We start from the raw sequence: 14,601 nt of genomic DNA on the forward strand, positions 1-14,601 counted from the left end.
GTGGCTTCAAGTTTGTTCTTAGTTACGTGTCCTAATGAGGGGTAGAAAAAAAAAAGAGAGAGCGAGAGCATGTGACCTAAAGAAAGATGGATGACAAGAATTCATTATTAGATCCAATAGCATAAGGTCCCATTTCATGTGCTTTTTGATGTTTAGGAAATGTGCCGCTTAGTCTATTGGTGCTAAATATACGGCCAAAAGTACGTGTAAGTTTGAGTGCCCTAAAAAGTGCTTTCAAAATAATTAAGGGCCCTAGGATCTTAGGTACACGTTCTTAAAAGTTCCCACAGTATCTCGGTTTAATTTCGATCTCGTTGGTCAGTCACACTTTCTGATTTTCCTATCATAATTTGAGTGCGTTCGATGATTTAAACAATTTAACTTTCTTATTTTAGTTTTAGTCGTAAGTAAATAAATTAATTATAAATCTTTCTTAAGTATTCAAAATTAAAATATAAAATAAATTTATTTTTGTTCAATAATTATAAATTATATAAAATTTATAAAAATAAAATGTTTAATAAGTACAAATTGCGTGATAGAGTTACAAAACAAAGTGACATTGTGGAAGTAGAATATGTTAACTAATAACCACAAATTATTCTCAATAAAGTAAACTACTAATTAATAACTGCAATTATTTTAACAAATTGACAACTAGAAATGTGAATATAGACTACATACTTGTCCAATCAACTTAATGATTAAGATTAGCAGATATAATTAAGAATTATGCCTTACTATGAGAGAGATTACTAATACTGGGTGCGTATAGTTTGAGTCTATTATGCATATTTTTCAGAAGACTAAATCTAATTATCAAATCTATATACTGGAGAGAGCTTGATATTATCTAACCTATAATTAGCCAATAAATTTATGATCTATTTTTTAATTTTTCCAAGGAAATAAGCACTTAAAAAAGGCTGCTATGTAGGATGTGCAGCCTATTTTGCAGAATCCCTGGGCTAAAAGACTTGATAGAAATTTTACCATCACAATGTAAGAATAGAATATCTCCAGCGTCTATCATGTGAGAAGTGGTACAGGAATCATTTGGAATTAGCATTATCTTGGAAGGTGGTCAAATAATAAGATTAAGGAGTGGAGTGGAAACTAAAATTAACAACAATTAGTTTACCTTTGAAATTAGAAGAATATATAAGCAAAGATGGGTTTCCACTATTCATTCAGCCCAATCTACAATTATTTGTATTAAATTCGGCCCAAAACTATTTATTTCAAGACTAAATCGGCCCATTAAAGCATGATACAATTAAATCTAATTTCCCACTTGTGTCAAGTGATAGCTATTTGTGGTCGTCACTCTAATATTAATATTATTATTATTATCACACTTGATCTTAGAAAGTATTTAGATTGAATAAGACGAAATTCACATTTGTTAAAAATGATTTATATTTCAACCTTGTAAAATAATTGTGTCAATTACACTACGTACGAACAATTTGGTAGATGACACTAACAATGCACCAGAAGTGGGTCCAATCCAATCACTTCGAGTCAGCTCAAATGACCTAAATTGTCGTTCCTGGAGCACAAACCAAACAAACATTTGATAGACCCCATGGGACTCAATAGCCAATCTACCATTACTAATAACAACAATTCTCATTCATAATAAGTCTGACCATCAAATTAGTGACAACGCATCAAGCTGTATCTTAAAGATAATAATGATTGAAGAATAGATTGGTCCCTCGTCATTAATGCTTGCATATTTACGCAGTCTTAGCTATAGTGCTTAATTAATGTGCTTAAGTCTTAGCTATAGTGCCTTTTATGCTCCGTTTTTTATTTTTATTTTTATAATTTTGTAACTAGATCCTAACGAGTATCGAATCAGTGAAGTTATATAAACTATAAATTTGAGTTGGGCATCACGACTTCTATTACAAGCTAAAGAAAGAAGCCATGGGTCCTCTTTGGGCTACCCTCTTCCCTTTGCTACGTCTCTTTCACTAGAACTAGAAGTGAAGCTCTTGCACTTGATTATCGACTACTATATGTTCTTGAGAAGGCGATGCTTCACTAATTGTCACTATTTAAGGTGGGGTCAAAGTCATTTATGATTGCATGTCCTCACTCGTAGTAATTTGTACTTAGAAGAGAGGGGAAAAAGAAATAAAGAAATCTAATTAGTTTATGAAGGGAATCAATTCAATGCCATATAGGGACTGGTTGGAAGTATGCTTACGAGTCTATTTTGCTGTGTTTGATTGCGAATTGGGCGGTGGATTTAGTGCAGCAATCATGCAGTGGTCTGGTAAGTGATAGTTAAGTATAGGATAATATATACAGAGCAAAATTAAAATACAATTTGTAACATATTTTTGGTTGATTTGAGAATCATTTTGAAAAAATTTAGATTTATATTTATCACAATAATAAGGTTTTTCTTTATAAAATTCAGAAGCACATAGTGATACAAAGTAAAAAATAAATTTTATCATCAAACCTTATTAATAGTCATAATAGTAATAATTATTTTTTTGTTTAGGTAGTGGGTATACAATGGATTATTGTATTGTTGTTAATGAAAACAAGTGGATTAGTGGGTGAAATAGCTTATTAAGCTTCATGGTAGAAGACATCAAGACCTAACAATCAAATATTCCAATAATAAATGAGAGAGTACCAACATCAAGATGGACATTTTGGGAAATCTAGGAACAAAGGTGCATCGAGATACGCGCTGGTATGGTTGGGAATTGGAACTATAATAATAATAGGGCATAGCTTAGAGGAGACCCAAAAGATATGAGGTTTGACCTAGAGATATGTTGAGCAAAATAATTAAATAAAGGAGGGATGAATTAATTATGCCCTTGTAATGAGACAAACTTCCGACACGGCACGTGCCCGTGTAGTCGCTTTCACATGTGCAGCTCAATAATTAATTATTTCCGTAACACCCAGATGGTACGATTAATTAACAACTCAACAACGCGGTATGGGAAGATTAATAAGGGGTTTTTATTTTATTTAGAGGTAGTGATATGCAAAAATTTTAAAGTAATAATAATACAACAAGCAAATTATTCTTGCATTTCTTCACAAAAAGAAACTACACTTTTCCTCAATCTCTGAAAGTAAAACAGAGATCGGAAGTGGGACTTAAATCTATACAAATCTCACGCAATGGTGGAGCGGTTTCTACGATTCGGTAGTAGAAGTTGTGGAGGAGCGTGGGAGGAGGGAGTTGCTTTCACCTGGAGGAGACGGGATTCAGGGTTTTGGCGAAGCCATTGAAGGCGCCGTAGCTTTTGGAGCTAAACCCTAGACAGCCGAGGAGACCTTGCCGGTACGGCAGGAACGTCCTCCGCCGCATCTCTTCCGCCTGAGCTCGGTTCGTCGTGTAAAGCCGCTCATGAGCCGATGGCCGCTTCGCCGGGGCCGTCGACGAGGAGGAGGAGGTCGTCCTCTTGCTCCTCTGAGATGAGGGTTTGGGCTTGTCTTTGGAGGAGGGAGAGAAGGAAATGGAGTACCAGAACTTATCCTTTGTGATGCTTCTCTCTCTACCTTCGCTCTTGCTGCGGTAGAGGAGGTCCTTGAGAAAGATCCATCTCTTCGAGTTTCGCCCCGAGGAGGAGCGCGACGATGACGCAGAGGAGGAGGCGGTCGCCGTATCGGGTTGCTTCGGATCCGGTTCCGTGTCTAGACCCTTCGCCGGGGGTTCGTCTTCCTCCTCCTCTCGCCACTGGCAGCGAGGGTTTCGAAGCGGAGACATGGATCTGGTCCTCCGGTGGATGGATCCGCTTCTTAGCCTCAGATCGCGGCCTCTCATGGCGGGTTCCTCGTCTTCCTCCTCCTCTGGATCGAGATCTAAGAGAGGAGCGAGGGATTGGGGACGCTGGAGGTGGGAGGAGAGCTTCATCGGTCTGATCTGGCCGTTGAAGAAGATCTCGTCGGCGGAGACCATTGATCCGGCGGCGCTGCCGCCGGAGGAGGGGTACCTCGCCGAGAACTCGAACTCGATGTCTCCGGCGGAGGAGAACGAGGTCGAGATTGCGGCAGCGGAGTAGGGCGGGGAAGAGAGGATGAAGTGCATTGGGCTAGCCGGAGCGCTGAAGAAGTATCCTCCGGCCGCCGCAATGTTGCCTGCCCCGCCGCGGCCGGGACTGGAGGGGGCGGAGACGTAAGGGGTGGAGCACGAGCTGTCGATGTCGTCGCCATTACTTTGGCTTTCGAGCTCTGAGTGGCCTTCTCCACCATCTCCGCCTTCTCCGCCATTAATAGGGTTTTCGAGCTCCATGGCTTTCGTAAGAGACAGGAGAAGGGAGGGAAGACGAGGAAGACGAAGCCGAGCGGAGGGAGTGGTATTTAAGGACACAATAAGGAGGTGAGATAACTGTCACATAGCAAAGAAGCCCCTCTCTTTGCTAATATTTATGTCAGGTGCCATTAGTCTTAATTTTTACCTCCCCGTTTAAGATAACTCTCTTTATTGAGACAGGATTAACGTGACAGCATGATACGCTTTTGAAATTATAATAATTTGAAAATGCTATCCAATATATTCCATCTTAATTCTTTTACTTAAGTTATATTAGTGAGAACCTTCATTATTTTTTTTGTTAAAAAAAATTAAGTTTAAAGAAAGAAAATTACATGAAGAGAATAATATACCTGGGAAAATAGCTTTGTTTGCAAAAGAGCCCGTTCAAAATTAATAGCAAAAAATTAAAATAAACGTCAATTCGAGGTCGACAGTGCAATGTTTTGAAGCACGAAAACGCAACGTGAAATGTCTAGTGGTAGTGACAACAGCGGGCCGAAAGAGAAACGAAATGCTGCATTAAAGACAAAAAGAAAAGGAAACGTCACTGCAAAAGAGAAATATAATAATTTATATCGAGAAATTAAATAAGGGGACGTGCGTAACGCCGTAATCGCCGTCTGGGTGATAATTAGTTCATTTATCTCCATAATAAATTAGAAAAAGGGGACGCCGTAACGCCGTAATCGCCGTCTCTCGAGGATGGCGTGATAATTAGTTTATTTATCTCCGTAAAATCCTGCAAGTGGGTTGCTGGGAGACTTTTATTCGACCATGCTTCATCGGCTTCCACGTGTTAGGTTGCAATAAATATATACATATTAAATAGTTTATTCTCTTCTATTTTATCTAAGTCAACCTTCTCGTTCTTTTACTTTTACGGGAGTAGAATTCCAAGATCAGCTGCTTGGCCTCAAACAGCTTCCTTTGCTTCTCGATGATGTGTCCAACATTTATTTTATGGTTGTTAAAAAAGATTGGCCACATTTCATTTTTTTAAAATTACAGTTTGATCATGTTGTAACAGATAAAATTTCCATCAAATAATAATTGTACAAATGCTTGATTCAATGGATTTTATTGGCGTTAATGTTTTTAATTATAAATTATTAACTAATTGAATAGTTCTCATCTTCAAATTAAATCATACTTTTTTTTTGTAGAAGTAATTTAGTGTTTTTAGATCTCACTATAGAATTAAGTGTCTTAAATTATTTAAATTTATAAGAGTAAATTAAAATTAGACTAAACCACTCAGAAATTTAATATGCTATTGACTCAAAATAGTAACTTACAAGCTAACCCCTGAAATATTTGAAATGAATATAGAAACCACTAATTTACCATTATCTTCCCAAAGGAAAAATAATAATAATTCCAGCGAAGCGAATCTATAGAACTCCCAATGTTGAGGGTATTATGGGGGGTGAAGTGAGTGGAAAGAGAGTTGCACGTTGGGCACTATGATATGATGCTGACCTTTTTGCACGACTTCCAAAGATTTCAATTATTTTTCTTCTGGCAAAGGAGACTTTTTTCTGCGTCCCTCCACCCATAAAACTACGCAATAGCTTTATGTAATGTATTCGTGTTTGCCGAATAGTGGAGTTTGTTAAAAATATTCATCTTAGTTTTTGTCGATCGTTAATGAAATTTGTTGCATTATGGACTTTTCCCTTAAAAAAAACATCTTGAAAAAAGAATAGGTTTCATTTTTTATTTTTCTTTTCGGTGTATATATATCATTACAGTAAGAAATTGACATGCATCATAAACTTTCTTATGGATTATAAGCTCTGAAAAATATAGAATATTAAAAAGCGCATCTATGGAGTAATTATATATGTCAAGGTTGACTCAAATTTATACCTTTGAACTCAAATTACAGATGTCAGAGTATTTCTAAAAATACTGATATATTGTAGAAGGGAGAGCAAAGGATGCTTCTACATTTCTAAAAAATTACAAGAAGAAAAAGCGGCAGATATGAAGATTTGAGATGCTTTCTGCTGTTTTCATCTATAAAGAACTGGAAGTCGAGCATTCTACATCATTTCAGGTAGTATTTGTATGTACAATTAATAGACATAGCTAACAAAACTGATACTGTGACAGCAAATATGGAGTATCAACTATTCGACAAACAGTAGGGAGGAATGTTAAACTCTGGTGCAGATATCACTAAGCATTTCATCAATTAAAGAGCTCAATACCTCCTCTGCGGTATCCACACCTGTCTCAAATGCTTCTATCCGAAAATCCAGCCATGTCCCCAATTGAGTGCTCATTTCATTGTCCACAAGATCATCTACCATCCACTCTCCCATGCTCTTCCACCCAGTGATCACATCCCAGAACTCCATTGCTAGATCCTTTCCTGTGATCATCATCATTCCTTTGGCCCATGATTTGTATCCTGCCTGGAAATAAATGCAACATTTCAAATCGAGGCATTCTTTAACACAATCAAACAACAACCTCCTATTGCAGCAGTCAGCGAGTTCATTTTCATGCTTATTTCTGTTTCTGTTGATTTGTAATCTGTCAAAGAGTAGAGGATCCAAAGTGGTACTCGCTTGATTTATGATGCATGAGCTTAGTTTGTCAGTGGCAGATAATATATCTCTGATGTACTCCAGTTCTTCTGACATGATTCTTTTGGACTGGCACATGTCGCTAATATTGAGCACATTTGAATTCCCAGTGAAAGCAAAGGATGACGAATACATCTTGCTCCCTGGCAAGAAGGTAATTTTTTGTGAGCAGTAGCAATAGCCATATTGAAAGAATAGATATTTTTGTTCATCATGGTTTACCATCAGTACTCCCCGAACTCTCAGGTGAGTGGCAACTTCCAGTAGAAAAAGATAAATCAAGTGTAGATAGCGGACTCCGGTGTTGGTGGTCCATTTCCTTTTGTGAGTTGCTGCTACCACTACATTCTCCATTTTCTTCTACCTGAGAGTTTTTTGGAGCAGTTTGCCATCATCAATTCAGTTTGCCTCATATTATGTCTAAATGCTTGGGTTTTCATCTCTTTGATAAGACACTATTCATAGTTATAGATTGTCTATGATTCAACAAAAGGAACTTTATATCATATAATATGACGAGAAAAGTGTATTACTATAATTGGGTTTTTTGTTTGCTCGAAAACAAATCATTTTCCTTTCCCAATAGCATATGTACAATATTTGTTTGTTATACCATCCCTACCATATTTTCTCATTGTAAACTATCAAAGCAAATCCAGTCTCCCACTTGCCCATATTATGTCTAAATGCTTGGGTTTTCATCTCTTTGATAAGGCACTATTCATAGTTATAGATTGTCTATGATTCAACAAAAGGAACCTTATATCATATAATATGACAAGAAAAGAGTATTACTATAATTGGGTTTTTTGTTTGCTCGAAAACAAATCATTTTCCTTTCCCAATATCGTATGTACAATATTTGTTTGTTATACCATCCCTACCATATTTTCTCATTGTAAACTATCAAGGCAAATCCAGTCTCCCACTTGCCCATGCATGGTGGCTCTGCTTCATATTTTTAAATTTTCTAAACCAGGACAATAAGTTTCTTATCCTACATATTGACCTTTACGAAAAAAACAGAAAGTATAATAGTATTACAACAGCATAGAATAATGTAGATGTTAAAGAAGTAATAGGAAAGAACAACATACATGTAAGTTGTTCCTCATTCCAAGCACCTGGCTGTTCTTCGAAGAAAGGCAAGAGACACCACCAGATTTTTCTTTACAAGATCTACCTTTAGATTTCCCACTTCCAGCATCTCCACGAACAAAGATAGAAGATTGTGGTTCTTTAACAGTTGAACAGGTAAAGCTGCTAACCTTGATGAAATTATGGGATGGCTCAACCTTAGATGTTACTTCCAGCAACTTCTGTTCTAAGAGATGGCTCAAAGCATCACCAGTAATAACATTCAATCCAATTGATGCTGATCTTTTACCTTTCATATCGATGGAGTTCTTTTCACTCTGAGCATCAAAATGGTAATAGTTTTTGCTTCTATTCAGGTTCAGCTTCTCGACCACATCAGAGGATGACTGTGTTCGACCTGACTGTTCAGTCAATGGCGAGGTGAATGTAAATGATACAACATCCGTAGAATCCTTGTTATTCTTGTTCCATGTTGTATGCTCGTCTGTCACAACATTAGGTTGATTATCTAGTTCGTGTCTGTTCACAAACTTATTGTCCACAAAGGCATTCTTCTCATTGCTGAAGCTCCTGTCTATCAACCTTTTCTTTTGGGGAAAGTCCTTAGTACTAGATAATGATGCGTCGTCAGAGATCTCAACAACATCTTTCCTGTGACTAACTCTAGAATTTGCAGAAAGTTTATTTATGCTCCTCTGCTTTCCAGAAGATGCATCTCCAGACATCACTTTTCTTCCTTGCTGACTAAAGGACTTGCTTGAAGCTAACTTTCCTCTGCTTAATGGGCAATTCTGTTTCTGGTTATTTTGTCTGAGGACACTGGAAGCACTGTTTAGCGACGTCTTTCTTTGTTGCTTATTCTTTTGACTGTTGGGTTGGCTCCTAAAAGGCTGGTTCAATTTACATTCATCATTATCTTTCTGGACTCCTGTATTCCTACAGGATGAGCTTAAGCTTTCTCTTCTTTGGACATTTACCTTTGCCTGGATTGCCAAAGAGATGGATTTTCCCTTACTTTTTGTGCTGCCTGCGCTACTTTCATGAGAATATGGTGAGGCCCTACTTATAACAATATCCGCTGCGCTATTCCAGGTCTTATTCAGCTGTAGTCCTCTAGACAACCTGATATCAGTTGACTCAGTTGGTCTTCTGCTCAACTGTAGCAGCCTCTCGCAGGACTTCTCTTTTGGATCACAATCCTTTGTAGGAATTGAGCAGGACACAAATGAAGAAGCTTTGCTTTTACTACTAGATTGACGTCTTGGCTCAAGAATCTTTGCTGCTGCTTCCATTATTTGAGCTGCATTTTTCGTCGAGGTCAAACCAGGGTTTTTTATTGGTGAAAACAACTTATGATGTGTTCCACGTGATTTAGCAAACCTTGGAGGTAATGCCTCTATCTGAAACCTCTCTATAGGGCTGCTTGGCATCTTTTGAGACCTAAACTCAACTGGCTTCATAGTAAAACCATCAGTTCTATGTCGCACACGATTAAACTGGCTGTTCATGCGAAATTCAGGACTTCCCTTAATGCCATTACTGTCGCAAAGAGACCCCATGTCTAGAACAGGTGTGGCATAGGGTTCTAAACCACTTGATGTGGGCATGGAGTCTAAGCCCATAAGCCTGGCCACCACCCCTGGCGCTTTACTCCCATTTCCTTCTTCATCAGTTACCGATGAAGCACAACTATAGTCGCTAATTCCCTTAATGCTTGATACTCCAACAATCTCGTCCTCATCATTCTTAGTAGTATAAACATAAGCAGTACATATATTCTCGTCAGTAATTAACAAGAAACACTACTTTTAAGTAACAAGAGCTAAATTACCCACCGTTCTGAGCCTAGAAGTTGGCAAACTGTCTTCACATTTCTTTCCTTGCTTTGTGCCCTCTGAAGACAATTAAAAGAGATAAAAAGAGAAGCTCTTTTGATTAAAAAGATATCATTTTGCATTATAAGAGGCGATGGTGTAGCAGAAAAAAAAGAAAAAAAAAAGAAGATTTACCGGGTGAAACGGTTCCGTTTGAGAACAATTTCTTCCGTGACTTCCTATTCCAATCAAACAGATGAAAGATTCCACCACTCTTCGAGCTTCCCTTTTCTGCTCCCATTCTTACTTGTTCGGTGCACAGATCCAACCTTCTTGTCAACTGCATCACAATCTCTTCCCCATTTGTGAACAAAGTATCCTAATCCGCTTGGGATTCACCAAAACAGCTAATTTGGCCCTAGAATGACCAGAAAACAACCATATCTTAGGATCTAAAATATATGCACAAGATTCCATCTTTCACAAAAATTTAGCAACGAAATGTTATAACTACAGAATAAAAACTACACTGACTACCAGATATTACTTGAAGTATATTACAAAAAACCTAATTTGTTTATTCTTATCTCTTCATAACCAGGAACTAAAAGAGAAGCGGAAAAAAAAAGGAGCAAACGCGCACGCACCCAGTAGCTACGAAATGATCGACTATTGGCCATATTCTCCAAAACCCTTACTGCAAAAAAAAAAAAAAAACCTCCCAGAAACCAAGCAAATCGAGAGGCATACCTCGTGGAAGAGAGGGAGCCTTCATGCCTCCCCAGGTGATCCACCATTAATGACTTACATTAGGTTTCTCCGAGCTAATGTTAGTGTGCCATTAATGCAGAGAGAGAGAGAGAGAGAGAGAGAGAGAGAGAGAGAGAGAGAGAGGAACAATAAATTAGTATAGCTGATATAAGTCGGAGAGAAACTAATATTTCAACATCCCATATTTTCACAAATATTTATTCACATTTAAATCCAACTTTTTTTACGCTTTATTCAAACAAAACCCTCAACTAAGTACAACTAACAAAAAGGTGTCGAACGAAGAGTATTCTTTTAGTGAAATTTCTCAAAAATATTTTATTCTATTAGTATATCCGAATAATTTTCGACTATGAGCTTAAGCGTTAGATGGATTAGAAAAAGTTGTCCAACCCATAATTAATCAAACAAACTATTTAGTAAGAAAAAAATTAACTAAAAAAAAAAGAGAGGGTGTTTTTTGAAAAACCGAATTTGATTTAAAAGTAATAGTCGGGGGAGCGGAGGAGAAAAGTAGAAGACGACGAAGTAACGGTTCTTTCTGTCGACGAAGATTCGTTTCAAAATCCGAAGTCCGAACTGTCCTATCGGGGGATCGTTCGTCAGAGGACACGCATATACTTCATTATGCGGTACAGAAGGAATAATGCACGGTTGGTATTCCCTATTCCCCCCCACTCCCCAGATTGTACAATCACACACTGATGATTTGATGAAAAAATATTAGATAATCATCGATAGAAAATATTTTTAATGTATTTTAATATAGTTTCTTTTATATATATATATATATATATATATATAGATATAGTTCAGATAAAATAGAGAGTGATCGGATTTAAAGAGAGTTGGAGATCTGAATTTGAATTATAAAAGCAAAGTGGTCAAAAAGTGAACCGAAAGTCCGCACACAAAGCTATATAAGGAGGTTTAATAACTTCGTCCCATGAGGTTAGGGCCTTAGGGGCTGTCTTCGAGCAGGCAGTTTCCTGCTCCTGTGCGTGGCGAGCGTTGATTGGCAACTTATATATCGGGGTCCACTGGGATCGACTAATTGCCAGCTGCTGATGTGATCGGGTGCCAGGGTGACAGGTTGGGAGTGAGGTCAAACTTTAAGAACATGGCTATTGGATCTACTGACTCAAACCAACCCGCATCCATTCCATTCGGAATTCGGATCCGAATTCCGAATTTAGAAACTACAACCTCGTCATTACAAATATATGACGTATAAAACAGAACGAAAAAATAGAGAATAAACCAAAGACTAAATTATCTAATCCGCACTTCTTTGAAGCATCTCATTGTATTGAATCTGCTCGTAAAACTTCGCGATGAATTCCTCCGCCCTCACGTCGATTCCAACTTCTTCTTCTTCTTCTTCTTCTTCTTCTTCTCTATCGTCGAGATGCTCTTCTTCGCGTTTAAAGAAGCTAACATCGTCGTCGTCGTCGAAATAGAAGTCCTCCGCGGGGGTGATGCAGGGAATGCGCGGCAGCCTCATCGACGGCGTCTTGAATCGAAACGCAGGCGTCTCCTCGAAGGAGAATTCGCGTTCGCCGTAATGGATTCTATCCATGCGACGGTCACCCTCTCCGCCGGGCTTTAGTAGTCTCTTGAGGAGAGCGGCCGAGGAGACGCGGAGATCGAAAAGTAGGTCTCTTTTGAACACTCCGCCCTTTCTGCCCCATAGCAGCGCTAAGCGTAGTAGCCGCCATGCGCGGCCGGCAAACGTCGACGATTTCCTACTCTTCGCCATTAATTCGAGTGTATATAAGTTATTGCAGTGATAAGAGAGAGAGAGAGAGAGGTTATAGTAGTAGAGGAGAAGGATAGGAGGAATAGAGGGAGATGATTGATGAGAAGAATGGGATAGATGAAGGCTTTATATATAGATAGATATGTAATTAAGGAGATCGATGAAGAGAGAGAGTGGACACGGTTTGCTGATGACGCGGTAGGGATTTCATGTGTAGTTTCTATGATATGCCCTCTAGAGAACTTTACAAGAAGCATCCATTTGAAGCTAAGGAAATGACCATATTATCGTTTACTCTATCTCAAGCTTTACCTTTAAATTACTATTATTATTCATATATTTTCTCTGAACTTTCTCTGTGACTCATAAATCTAATGAAAATAGTATTTAAATTATTTTTGATAGTTTAGGAGATTTATATGTCACAAGAAAAAAGAGATATATAAAAATAGAGTAATAATTCAGAAGATCTAAATATAACTATTCTTTTATTTTATTAGAGTTTATTTATCTTACATTTGGTTGTGATTTAAAGGATAAAAGAGAGTTTTGTCACTTATTTTATACGAGGTCTAAGATTGCAATCTATGATCTAACATGAACGGTCGGATGCCTACTAATATTTTTTAATTTTAAGGGTGCCCCGCTCAAATCTTATAATTCTCCTATAATTTTTCTAGTTAGGGCTAAAATATATGCAATTAAAAGTAATATATATAAGTTTTCAACATTAATAAACCCAAGGGTTACTTTCAACTTTAAATAAATCAATAAACTTTCATCCGTGGCCACTTCAATTCGCAGCAAATTCATGCAAAACAAAGCTTCAAGTGTAGTTCCCGTAAAGAAAAACAAATATGCACAGGGGTGAGGGGTGTCGCATTCACGTTTAAAAACTAAATAAATAAAAGAACAAATGTAATCACTTGCGAGATGCTTTCCTTTTTCTATGCTAACTGATTGATGAATAATTAAGAAGACTTTCTTTGCACTTCTTAAGTTTATATATGTATATAAGAAGACCTTAGAAGTATAGTATTTGTGGCAGTGGGAACAAAACTTGTTCAGGTTTCAAACCGCGTTGGCTTATAACTATGAAACTATTAAAAGGAAGACAGGTATGAGGTAGACCCACCTTTAAATTAATGAATCAGTGAATAATCTCATTTCCTAACTCCTTTTGGAGGTATACGATGGTGATATAATTCAAATTTATTGGGCTTTTTGGCAACAACAATTAGAAGTATATAAGATTGCAGCCTGTTGCAACAATAACAACAACAAATGTTTCTTTCATTAGTTATGTTTCAAAAAATTTATTTAATAAATATTATATATGGGTGTTGATCAATGTTTTACTTTTATTTTAGAAGAAAGTTACGAGTAAAATAATGATTTGATAATTTTTATAAACGCTGTCAAGAGATGAAAGATTTTTTATAATTTAAATTGTCAATATGGCCGGTGAATTATAAGCCTTTGTTTTTCCAATATCTTCATCAACTTATCGCCATTGACTTAAATGCAAAAACTAGTAAGGAACACCAAAGACCATTGCTGTCCTCCATGTTTATGGTGTCTGAACTCTAAATTATACAGCTTATCATACTTGCAATAATTCAAAGAGGGAGAAGCAAAACTATCGAACTACAGAGAAACTTCTAAAAGGTTGAAGAAAATAAGCAACCTATACAAGTTATCAAAATCATATTATTCCATGGCCAGTACTATTTTATAGCATCTACAGTGAGAAGGTAAATTGAAGATCTGAACACAGCTCTTGCACAAAGAATTGAGTAGAATACTTCAGAGCGTTTCTCTTCATCATACAATTGGAAATGGGATCATTTTAATTTCATCACATACTGCTGCTGTACTTAAAAATAGATATATTCTAGCTTCCAGTACATGGATTATTAACTCATGAAGAAATAATCTAGTAGTCTAATAATTTGCCAAACATACATCGAAAGTAACTCAATTATGCAAATTACTATATAGCTCTTTATGCAGATAACTCAATTATAAGTCTCGAATATTAGTTATCATCTCTCTATCACTATATAGCTCTTTTCACCACTACTTAACTCTTTTCAAATACACAATCATGAAATGAAATATCTAAGTCATCTTAAAAGTATAAGCGGAAGATCCATAGTTGCCCAAATAATACTTTAATTAATATCAATAGGTATTATAATAATTTGATTATTCTATTAACAACCATTTAGTTATTTTTATATTAGTCTAGACTATAGAAGAAAG

At 37.0% G+C, this 14,601-nt stretch overlaps 3 protein-coding genes across 4 annotated transcripts; all 3 read right to left on the reverse strand.

Annotated features, from left to right (window-relative positions):
- Window positions 1-3,046: 3,046 nt before the first annotated feature.
- Window positions 3,047-4,709, reverse strand: LOC140791572 (uncharacterized). The gene has a single exon (XM_073142216.1). The coding sequence runs from the start codon at window positions 4,274-4,276 to the stop codon at window positions 3,230-3,232; it is 1,047 nt and encodes a 348-aa protein (XP_072998317.1). The 5' UTR covers window positions 4,277-4,709; the 3' UTR covers window positions 3,047-3,229.
- A 1,578-nt stretch (window positions 4,710-6,287) lies between these two features.
- LOC140791500 (uncharacterized) lies at window positions 6,288-10,718 on the reverse strand. 2 transcript variants are annotated; one of them, XM_073142097.1, is made up of 6 exons: window positions 10,557-10,718; window positions 10,002-10,224; window positions 9,828-9,886; window positions 7,992-9,737; window positions 7,117-7,258; window positions 6,288-7,037 (listed from the first exon to the last, which is right to left on the reverse strand). In XM_073142097.1, the coding sequence occupies exons 2-6, from the start codon at window positions 10,150-10,152 to the stop codon at window positions 6,460-6,462; spliced, it is 2,676 nt and encodes an 891-aa protein (XP_072998198.1). In that variant the 5' UTR covers window positions 10,153-10,224; window positions 10,557-10,718; the 3' UTR covers window positions 6,288-6,459. The 2 variants fall into 2 exon arrangements, with proteins under 2 accessions (XP_072998198.1, XP_072998199.1); XM_073142098.1 differs by lacking the exon at window positions 10,557-10,718 and adding an exon at window positions 10,454-10,535.
- Window positions 10,719-11,711: 993 nt separating this feature from the next.
- On the reverse strand, window positions 11,712-12,434 carry LOC140790060 (uncharacterized). Its single transcript, XM_073139970.1, has one exon. The coding sequence runs from the start codon at window positions 12,334-12,336 to the stop codon at window positions 11,854-11,856; it is 483 nt and encodes a 160-aa protein (XP_072996071.1). The 5' UTR covers window positions 12,337-12,434; the 3' UTR covers window positions 11,712-11,853.
- Window positions 12,435-14,601: the final 2,167 nt, after the last annotated feature.

This window comes from Typha latifolia, chromosome 6, assembly GCF_019914945.1.
Source record: "Typha latifolia isolate L0001 chromosome 6, TyphaL0001v2, whole genome shotgun sequence".
Classification (NCBI taxonomy): Eukaryota; Viridiplantae; Streptophyta; class Magnoliopsida; order Poales; family Typhaceae; genus Typha; species Typha latifolia.

What these genes read in the sequence shown, in the direction of transcription:
- LOC140791500 (XM_073142097.1), bottom strand. Translation starts at nt 10,152, where the DNA reads ATGCAGTTGACAAGAAGGTTGGATCTGTGCACCGAACAAGTAAGAATG. An exon ending in CAACTTCTAGGCTCAGAACG is followed by an intron (nt 9,738 to 9,827) that starts GTGGGTAATTTA and finishes TATACTACTAAG; the next exon opens with AATGATGAGGACGAGATTGT. An exon ending in GAGTTCGGGGAGTACTGATG is followed by an intron (nt 7,038 to 7,116) that starts GTAAACCATGAT and finishes CCTTCTTGCCAG; the next exon opens with GGAGCAAGATGTATTCGTCA.
- LOC140790060 (XM_073139970.1), bottom strand. Translation starts at nt 12,336, where the DNA reads ATGGCGAAGAGTAGGAAATCGTCGACGTTTGCCGGCCGCGCATGGCGG.
- LOC140791572 (XM_073142216.1), bottom strand. Translation starts at nt 4,276, where the DNA reads ATGGAGCTCGAAAACCCTATTAATGGCGGAGAAGGCGGAGATGGTGGA.